Raw genomic sequence first — 10832 nt, 5'->3', positions numbered from 1 at the left:
GGTATAAATGGAACTGTATGTATTTCATTTTTATTTTAAAGTTTTTATTTCCACAGATTTATAACATTTGCAACAAAACGGACAGTTAAACCCCCTTCCCCCAAAACCAGAAATAGTGTAAATCTAAAAACCTGCTCTAGATATTCTGACCATTTATTTTTCTTGCGACAATTATATATCACTCATTCCATCTCCAGCAGTTTAAACATCTCATGAAACTAAGTAATCTCTTTTGGGGAAATACTTGACATCCAAAGTCTTAGAATCATCCTTAGCCATCAACGAGCATCTAAACAGCCATTTCTTCTGTGCAACAGTCAAGCCCTCCACAAGTTCATAGTCACCCAAAATAAAAAGAAATATTCAAGGGATCACACAGGCACTCTGTTGAAAACTGCTCACACATTCTCCCTAAACCTAAAGAGCAGGGATTGCACTCCCACAGCAAGTGTTTCAGAGTCCCTGCTCTATAAATGGAATTTTGAGTGACATAAAGGAAGGGGTTTCTGTTTTTTACATTAAAGGGGATTTGTCGTATGACAAGCCATCAATAACTTGTGTGTTATAAGGTCTTCAGGAGGGGTTAACCATGTCCATGACTTCACCAACAATTTCTTTTCTTACTTTTTTCTTTAGAAAAGTGGAAACCCCGACATTGATCCCGAAGCTGAGCAATACGCAGATCACTGATCATTACTCGACCTGCATTAAGCTTTCAACTGAAAATGTGAGTTGAAGGGCAGCTGGTGTCACTCACTATCGACAAATCATAAATTTCTGCTCCAAATTTGAATTGACATGGTTGCTACTCTGGGGTGTGTGTGGGGGAGGGGGGTAGATTGAGTTAGTTGTTGAGACTTGGAGATGAGTTGGTGAGCACTAATTCTTGAGTAATGTAAAAGTACATGAGTTCAATGCTACTTATTGAAGTTAATTGGCAGCCCATGCCATGTCATGTACTTTACATTGTTCCTGCTGTTTATTCAGCTACATTTGTAGGTGTCCACAGTACAATAATCTGGGTAGGTACTAATGGGCCATACTTGAAGGTGCAAAAGTCAAGTCCATAATGACCACCTAAGAGGAGTTCTCCAAGTTTATACTGGCACAATGCATTTCTTAGAATACTACTACTGGCCAGTGGTAGTTTTCTGCCTCAGTTTTCTGCCTATGAATCCTAATACAAGGTTGAGATTTCAGGGCGGTTTAGCTCATATCCGGCCTTTTCAGTGTTTCAGACTTTTAGACCTTTTGGACTCTTGTGCAACATATAGGTACAACTGGTTTTCCTTTCATCCTCTCCATATTTCTCTGAGTGAGTCATTGTTTTGGCTTCTGGAAACCTTGAATTATTAAAGATTAATTTTCATATTGTACTTCTCTTTCCTTCTGTGGAAGGACATCAGTCACAGGAGAGAATGTTTCTGTTCAGTTTAAAAAATCTTTTAGCTAAAACCAAACCTATTGAATTGTCTGCCATGTGGCTATAATAAGCATTCGTAAAGCCAATAGATACGGAAAGTGTTCTCATAGAGCTCCCTTCTGCCAATGATGTTGGTGAAATGGCTGGTGAGGGGCTGTTGGTGGGATACAGATGGAGGCAGATGCAGAAAAGCTGTGGCGTGGATGACTGCTGGTTTTGAGCACCGGTTACTTGTGTGCTTGTAGGAGTTCTGTGTTTGCTGGAAGCAGGGTGGATGGGGCAATATTCTGGGGCGGCTTATCCAGAAGAAGAGCCGCAGATTTGTGAGCGGCAATGGGTTAGGTGGGGATGGTCATGGCCTGCGGACGAGGTTGAAGTCTGTTTAGTATGGTAGACCTTGTGCGCCATCTGATGGGGGGAAACGTGCGTAGTGTTGAAGATTTTAGCAGTTGGGAGTTAATGAGAAAGGAGCAAAGTGTGAAGCTGGAATGTGGTCTGGGCTCAACATCTTCATCCGGCATGTGATTAGTCCTTTCTTGATAGCAGAGGTTGTAATCTGATTTTGTTTGTTAGGGGAGTTTTCCTAAAGTCCCACTCGGTAGTAAGACTTCAGTAAACTATCCCAGTGGTTTGTAGATCCCCCAACTGTTAGCCTCAGTATGTAGTACTGCTGGAACCTTGGTAGAGTGGCAGAGCAGTCGGGCTTAATTTAAGAGAAAGATATGAGCTGTAGGTAAGTACACTGAACCCAGTTAGATATGCACCATCAAAGAAACATTACACTTATTTATATAAAATTATATATTTATATTTACACCAGAATCACCTTTAAATATTTCATACGTTTTACACTAGAACACTTTGGAATACACTTCAAAGGACACTTCTTAGTTTGTGATCATTCACAGTTACATTTGTTGTAACGTTGGGAGAGTGAAAAGGCAAGGCTATCGTATTATCAGTAATTACGCGCAATCGCGACTCTTAGACATACGGTGAGATATTTACTTTGCACACACTTATAAGCAAGTGACATTAAGGGAGACAAATGCTTGGTTAGTGTGAGGCTAGCAAGGTTCTAGAGAGGAGTTCTTCGCACAAGCATTTTGAATCCAAAAACGCAACACTAGCAGTTCAAAGGGCTCAAAGTCTTGGCAGGCAGTAGGACACGAAGGGTTCCTGTGGATTTCTTCTAGACTTTAAATATGCAATAAGTTAACAGACCCTGTTAAGGACTAGATAAGGGTGACTCGAGCAGTGGCTTTGGCCTGAGGTAAGCGGCGAGTACCCTGGGCACCTCTGTGTGCACTCCCAAAGCTCTGGAGCAACTTCATGGATCAAGGTAAGCAATACCTTTTTCCCCACAGTACCTTGGGTTTGAAGACAATGTGGTGGCTGGATTCTCCTCTGTGGCAGTGCTGGACCCGACCTCTGGATTTCTTGGTCTGATGACAATGGACGGGATCTCTCAGCAGCAGGCTCGAAGGAGTACCTGTGGCACGGCTTCTACCAACTTCTTGGTTCACTCTGTGGTTTTGGTGCCTTTTCTGCTGCACCAACAAAGGACGCGATTCACCCAGTCGATCTTATTCACTTCAGTCCCACACTCTGCCGAGGTGTTCTGGGCGAGCTGGATCAGATCTCTGGAGTGTCCTTGAGGGCTCAGTAAAGATTTGACAAGTTCAGCCTTTCCTAGACGATGCACTCTGGATAGCAGGTCTCCAGGTATTGGGGTTTCTCAGCTCTGGAAACTCACAGGACCTCCGGAGATGGCTTCATTTGATTTTAAAGTTCATCTTGGACTAGTTAGTCCCACCAGTCAAAGGGCTAGTCGTCCTTTTCAGAGTTCCTCTGTTACACGGAAAACTGTCAGGACAGCAGTGGTCGCTTCACGGTGTTGCAAAGGGTCAGCAGATCTCTGGTAGTCTTCGGTTACTTCAGCTTCCAGTGGTTGACTTGCTTTGCACTCCAGAAGCCTCACCTTTTATGCAGTTCCAGCAATTGCTCCTCTGCAATCTTCCTCAGCAGGTTACAGAAAGGGGCATTTGGCTGTCCAATCAGGACAGCCTGATCCCCCTCCTCCCTCCCCCCGAATGAGAGCTGGTCCCATTTAGACTAGAATGCTGCTGTTGTTCACCTGCATCCATGCACTGCTTCTTCGTCCCAGTTAAAGCACAATTTAAAAGTGGAAATATGTTGAACAGCTCTTGTCCACTTATTTTGCGGCTGTGCCCTAAAATAGTGACGTATCTTCTAGGTTTGTCACATTTCCTTTTCTCTTTTGTTCTTCTCTTGGTTTCTCATTGGTATTTATCCTTCTGTTCTTCCAAGTTAACGTTATCCGATGTTTAGGGATTTCCCGTCTGGATATCTTACCTCACTATTACTGTTCTCTTTTGGGTTTCACTCTGTTACTCTTTTCAAATTCTCTTCAAGGTTTCCTTTCTTAAGATGGCTCCCTTCTTTAGTTCGGCCTTCTTGGTCTGATTGTTTTTTATGCTGAATCTTCTGAGGTTTGGGATTCATTTCTTCTGTTAGGTTGACTAGGACGAGTTTTGAGTACCCCATAATGATTCTCGATCACTTCATGCCTGATTACTGCTTTATCTCGATTAGGAGTGTGAATGTTCCAATAAAGATTCTTTCACTTCATTTAATATTGTTAGAGTAGATTCCCTTTTGTATGAAAATCTATCAACCTGTGAGTTCCTCCGCACCTTTTTCTGAACTTTTGGATTTTCACTGAGTGGGAACCTTTTTTCAACTTTTACTCTGATCATGGGAACCTTTTTCATCCCTCCCCGTCCGGCCCCCCCTTTGTGCTATGTCTTTTTGGCGTCATGCTTTCCTCTAATATAAACGCCTCTAAAGCACACGGAACGGATGGAACGGAATCTATGTATATGGGAAGGACGAAATGGAATGCCTGAATGAATGAATGGATGATGAAATTGATTCATCAATGGAATGGATGATCCCTGTATGTGCCCACCTTGCACGTGTCTGTGTACCCTGCTTTCTTGTCCCCATGCAGTTGTTGTGTAGCCCCATGTCCCATCCTTTTGCTGTAAGCCCAGACCCCTGTCACTGTCAGTGATCACTGCCATCCTGTTCCTGTGATGTCACCATGTATCCCAATGAATTACCCAACCCTCTTGTCACCATATGTGCCTCTGTCCTCTGCTTTCTTGTCCCCCATTTTGTTGCTATATATCTGTATGCCCCCTCCTGTCACTGTAAGACCGACCCACGGTCCCTGTGTGTCAGTATGTCGATGCGTTCCCTACCATCCTGTGCACGTGCCTGGTGTTGGGCACTAGATGAACCATCATATTACATCACTACGCCTACTCTCTACTGTGCGCCATCACAAAACTAGAACAGCTATACCCCTGATAAATTCGGCCTAGCTGTTCGCATACGAACACTAACCCATGAATGCCTCATCACCCAAATAATAAAACGCAGCTTTCCCATGACCTTCTGGCCTAGCTGCTCACATAAGCGTCCGTCAGGCCTAACGCAGCCAAACTCGGTCTGGAAGTCCACCCACCAGACTGCAAACGCATTCACCTGGTATCTTCAACACCACACCTAATGCTAGGATGCAGCTACCATCTGACAATTACATCGGCTGCCCACATACCTGGTGTACCCTATGACACCTTCTCTCTCTACTGACCTGAACTGCGGTTCCCGAGGGCGTTCAACCTACCAGCGTTTTGAGGTCATACCAGTGATCTATAAGAGCGCTACATAAATGCCAAGTAATGTTGCATAACAAAACCCTCAGTGCCGTGCCGTTGGAAGCTCCTAGAGCTTATTTTATTTATTAGCATTTGTTGGGCGCACAGCAGGCCAAGGACATTGTGGCGCTAGTTAGTGTTGCTTATACTTAGTTACATACAGTTCATTTCCGTACGGTTAAATTGGGCGATATAAACTTTTTCAGATATACATTGAGCAGCAGTAGAACATGAGACGGAGTTAGTTGAATAGGACAGTTTTTTGAGTTTTTTTAGGAAGGAAAGTAGAGATGTATCAGCTTCTCCTCCATTGTTTGTTTTCCCTTCGTTAACTCAGTTACCGAGTTCGGGGGGTGGGGGGGTATTTTTTAAATCCGATCTGTATTTTCTTTATCACCTTTCTCAACTGTCCAGAACTCTTTGGTTACTGTGACCAAGTCCATATTTTCAGGCTGGTGGCAATGTACCTACTAAGCACCATTTGATGGACTTTTGTCAGACTGTCTTCAGAGCTGCAGTAAAAGTCGCAAGGCACACAGTTTAGCCGAAATTATGGTCTTACTTTCCTACGCCCACAACTCAATGATTTGTCCTTACTGTTGCCTTCTTCTACCATGCTATGTTGGGTTGGTTCTTCCTGTCCTTTTGTCTTCATTGGACTTCACTTGGAAAGCTTGCAGTGCTTGTTTGAGTGACTGTCAGGGCCTGAAGTGGGGGAGGTCGTCAAAAATTCCTGTAAGGAAGGCATGGTATTGGAGTAAGACGGACATAAGGGATTACAGCTCAAGGGTGTGTGTTTAAGCTGCAAAAATGGGTGAGATAAACGCCTAATCTAAATCTAAGATGGGAGCAAGCTAAGACCATCAAATACAGTCCTAGTAGAGTCTGTTCAAACAAACAGGGTCTATATAAAAACAAAACCTTGCCAATCCTTGCGGCTATGCTACAAAAGAGTGTGGGATAATGTTCACAAGAAAAAGTGTTCACAAAATGATGAAGTCAGGATGTTATGGCCGGGGTCTCCCTTCCCCACGTTTTTAGCACGGGACAATGTGCTCAAGAGAGTACAGCACACTCCTGGTCTTCTCCGCCATGAGGTTACAGTTCCTTTTCTCAATATCGGGACCTTCTCTGTCCTAGTCTTTCATGCATAGTCTCTTGCTTCAGAGGGCCTGATTTGCTATTAACAACAAAACAAAAGTATCTTCACATCAGTGATTACTCTTCACCCTTGGATCCCCCTCAGTCGGGCTCAGAACCACCACTCACTGTGGATATCCCTCAGTCGGGTTCACACTTGTCATCACAATGTTAACATGTGTATTACTGCTCATCCTAATTCGTAGGCAATCCCTCAGCTGGGTTCACATTTGCCAAAATACCCAGTTTACTTGGTTCTCTCATAATGCAGGATTCACTTCCCTTGGTTTTCTCCTGGTATCCTTCAGTCGGGTTCACATTGCCTTTTTAACATAGTTCCCAAAAGAAAGTTCTTATAGACCCCTTAGGTTCTTCCCTTACCTAAGTCCGGTCTTCGCCCCTAGTCAGGCTTTCCATTAAGCCCCAGTCAGGCTTTGCAGAGTTCTATCACAATGAATTTGCATGGGCTACGGTTTTACCCTAATTTGCAAGTTTCCCTCGGTCTGATTCACACTTGCCCCATTTACACAGTTCTTTGCTTCCACTACGTGCCAAAGACTTTCGACTGTGTTCAGAGAGGGGAGGAAGTTACTGACGGGCCCATAGGTCAGTACTTGCCCTCCTGAGCTTGTAAGGCAAGATAGCTGCACCATGTGAGGACAGGGGGTGCAGTATTCATATACTTCAGCACAGCTCAATAATGAGGACTCAGTAAGTTGGCAAAGGAAAGTCAGTTTAATGGCAAGTGCATCAAACAGGGAAACAAATGGAAATCGGCAGCATTGCGATCACGTCTCTCGCCCCGACTTCCTCGAACTTCGGTTGAACAGCCACTTTTATGCATAAAACTCGTCATCATTGACTAACTTTACAAAAATCATCATGCAATATAATTGGTTCGGAAAGGTAACTTAAGTATAGGTGCTATATCTGTATACGGTAACGGAGCATGCAGATTGGATAACTCTTATCGGGTGGGCGTCTATGCCCAACCCTCCACACCATTTGTGATTGACGTCACTACAAGTATGACGTCTCATTGGTTCTACTGGTTATAGATCCCTAGATTACTTGGTCTATTGTGATTGGGCGGGTTACAACCCTAGACATAAATCCCCATTTTAATTAGCACTATGCAGAATGGAAACCCAGGTGCCTGGTGTCCCAAGTTTCACCCAGCCTCCCTTCCATCAATCAGTATCTTGGGGCTATGTGTCAATTAGTTGGCTGGGTATGGCCTCGGAACTGTAGTCTCTTATCAGGAGTAGTTATGGCATGCTCGGGTTCTGGATGACATCAGGCGGTGGTACTTCTTCGCGCCTGGCTGGTCACGTGTCTGTTCACCATTAAACTGCTTCAGTTTCCAGCTTTTATTGCATTTAATTCTGCTTCGGCTCTGCCACCTGCCTGTCTCTCTTATCTTGACCTTCACGGGCGAGCTGGTATGCTCCGGAGCCGGATTTTCGCGAGTTGATGCTCTCCTCCCCTTCTTTGGTTGACCTCGATTTCCTGAGCAGCTCTGTTTCGATTCCGCTCCTTCTCTTGCCTTTGGCTGGGTTTCGAAAACTTGGCCTGTCAGGCCTCTGGCTGCCTGGGTACATTTCTGCTTTTACAAAATGGAGTTGCACTTGTATAATGTGCTTCTTGAGGTAGATATATAGTCTGTCCATGCGGCTTCTATTATTCTACTAAGCATTGCAAGCAGTATCGGTTTCTTAGCATCTTGCGTTTCAAGCCGGTTTACACACGTTTAACAGGACGGTTGCTTCCATTTTGTCTCGCAGCACCATTTCCTTAAGTTTTATCATTCTCTTCTGTGTCTCTTACATTTATTTTCGTGGCTACTCGCACTGGCGGGCTTGTCTTCGATAGCCACTTTTGTTCATTTGCGAGTCTGTTTAGGCACTTATGTCATTTCTACTGGCCTTCCATTAAGGCTTTTGGGGTCTCTTCGTGGACCGCATGAAGGTATTCCTCATTTCGTATCAGCGGCTGGTATGGCTGCCTGATAGGGTACCGCGCTGCCCAGGGTTGTCTTGTTATGGGCACTTCAACAGGCACTGATCTCCTAATGTATACTGGGTAGAGTCCCAGTGCGGCTCTCTGTTGGTTCATTTGCTCTTCATACGTCACGCCCCTTGGCGGGTACCTTCCTGGCAGATCGAACTGAGGGGCAGGGGTGCAGGTCATGTCTGGAACCTCCTCTACAACTGTACACGGGGGTTTGGCTTGACCCTTGTATGACCACTTTGACACCTCACGCCGGCCTCCCCTTAAGTCCTCTTGGTAGTTGTAGTTTCTACAACCACCAAAGACTTTCCACTATGCACAGGATTCAACATAACCCGCTGCAGGACCATTTCGATCCCCACACATTCTCCTAGTTCAGGAGCTGGGCACCAGTTAGTCCTTCAAATGAGTGCCCATGTGATGCCGGAGCACTATAACTCTGCCAATTTTACTCACAAGACCTGTGCACTTTAGTCTTCTTTCTTCATACAATGTTGCTCTTCGCAAACTTGAGCCCAACAGAGTCCTGTCTAGTACCTCTTTCCGACTCACTGGCTGTGCCGACCTCTGTTGGCGTCTCTTGCCTCTGGAGCCATGGACGGTACTACAAATGCAACCGCTTCTCCCTACCCTGGCTATCGGTGCGGGAGGGCCCCATGCACCGCTGACATCCTTGGCAACATTCGCCAGCTGCGTTTCTCAGTCTTGGTTTCCCTTCTCGGAGGGTCTGGGTTCAAAAGAGCAAGAGCATTTCCCGCCTCGTCATCCTTCCAGGTTTCTCCTCCGTTTCAACTGCCGTCCTGAAATAGCTGCTTCCTCATGTGTTTGGCCATGCTCAGTGTGCTTTTGTGCTTCGCCTTTTATCCCTATGAGGGAAGGGAAGTCAGGTGTGTTCATTGCCTCACTCTGCCTGACCCTTGTGTTGGGACATGTAGGGTATACGACTCTGGTGTTAGTCCATTGTCTTTCATGCTAATCGGTCTGTGAAAAAAGTGTTTGTCAAAGTGAAGCCCAGGGGGTTGAGTTTCTAGATATCCTACGGGGTAGGATGGGGAAAAGGGTTCATGAGGAAGGGGGTACCGCGTCTCACCCTTCGGTGTCCCACTTTCACTCCCGAAGACCCCTCATCCAGGTGATCCTTCTGCACTGGTCCACCCCCAGGAACTGGATCCAATAGCGAAGACAGATCCCCGGGGACTAGCGACTGAGACTCCTTCAGGTTTCTCACTCCCCTGCCCTTTGTCCTGCAATGTGTGAGAGTGAAACCAGTTCAGACTGGGACGCTGGCTGGCCCCATTGGACAGCCATTTACAAGTTTGAATGGTGCATAGGACACGATTGGTGCACTCTTCCGGTGTTCTGGATAAATTAAGAGGTCCTGGAGCTGAAACTGAGAGTCGACCACTGGAACCGAAGTATCCGAAGAGGAGGACGAAGGAAGTTGCCGACCTCTACTTCCAAGTGACCGGTATGATCCGAAGAAGACTACTTCCTCCCATGGACTGGTGGGCCTAACCAGTCCCAAGACGAAATACAATTTGCGCCATCCCTTGAAGAGCTGTTACCTCCACAGCCTGCAATTCACCAATATCCTGAGTCCTGTGCTGCATGGCCTACCGAAGCTCGATTTTGCCTGGAACTTTGTGGGAATCTTTCCAATCCTGCAGTAACTCGAGGCAGCGCCCCAAAGTCCCCTTACCATAGACGAGAGACGAGAAATGGAGAATTCTACTGCTGCAACAACTGCCCTTCATCCAAGCCTGAAAAAGGTGCCAAAAAGCCAGAACCGCAAAGATTCTTTGCTGGGCGCCTGTTTGCACGAGAGCTGTTGCCAGATCCACTGAAGTCCCTTTCGAGCAACCTGTGACTGGGTATGCGGTCACCTCACCGCTGGAAATGTCTGCAGCAACTGCTTCTTCACTTGAAGGTACTGCCCTGCTCCTGATTCAACTTACCTGGCGTCTGCTTGCTTTATACTGGCGGCTGCAGATGGCTTTTATCTCCCACTCCTCCAGGTACCCATAGTTACATTGGGGTGGACAACCCATTATACTCTATACTGCCTTAGGACATTGGTCCTTGGGTAATCCTTCAAGGAAACATCCTGGTTTCACTGACATGTGAAACCTATCTACTATCTACCTGCAAACCAAGAAGAGATCCGAGATTGGACTCTGCCACACTGAACCTTGTACTGTTTTCCCGCCTTTCCTGCTCTGCCCCTGGTCACGGGTGGCTGTGTCCCCTCTGAACATTGTGAACCTCTTAAGGTAGAGTGGACTCTTTAAGACGGGGTGGGTGGGGTGGAACAAAGTTACTAAAAGTTAAAAGGGTTTGGAAAAGTTTGTATATGTTTCAGACGGTTTTACTGTGTGATTTGTCACTGAAAGAGCTGTTCTAAAGTGACAGCTGTGGCTTACTATTCTAAAATTATTGCAGTTGGTGTTCTCTTGTTTTACTGTGTTATAGTACTTACTTGGTGTGAAAATTACAACCGTGTGCCTTAAGTTTAT

The 10832-nt window shown here is 45.7% G+C and overlaps 1 protein-coding gene across 1 annotated transcript in view; it reads left to right on the top strand.

Moving 5' to 3' along the window:
- The window catches only part of NCAPH (non-SMC condensin I complex subunit H), a 742114-nt gene that overhangs the window by 98673 nt on the left and 632609 nt on the right, over window positions 1–10832 (top strand). The window contains exon 3 of the mRNA XM_069619088.1: window positions 637–727. Within this exon, the coding sequence (XP_069475189.1) occupies window positions 637–727 (91 nt within the window). The remainder of the gene's footprint in view (window positions 1–636; window positions 728–10832) is intronic.

Source organism: Ambystoma mexicanum, chromosome 10 (assembly GCF_040938575.1).
Source record: "Ambystoma mexicanum isolate Mex_15411 chromosome 10, UKY_AmexF1_1, whole genome shotgun sequence".
Lineage (NCBI taxonomy): Eukaryota > Metazoa > Chordata > Amphibia > Caudata > Ambystomatidae > Ambystoma > Ambystoma mexicanum.
The sequence above is the reverse complement of the archived record's forward strand: the minus strand, read 5'-3'. Positions and strand labels throughout refer to the sequence as shown.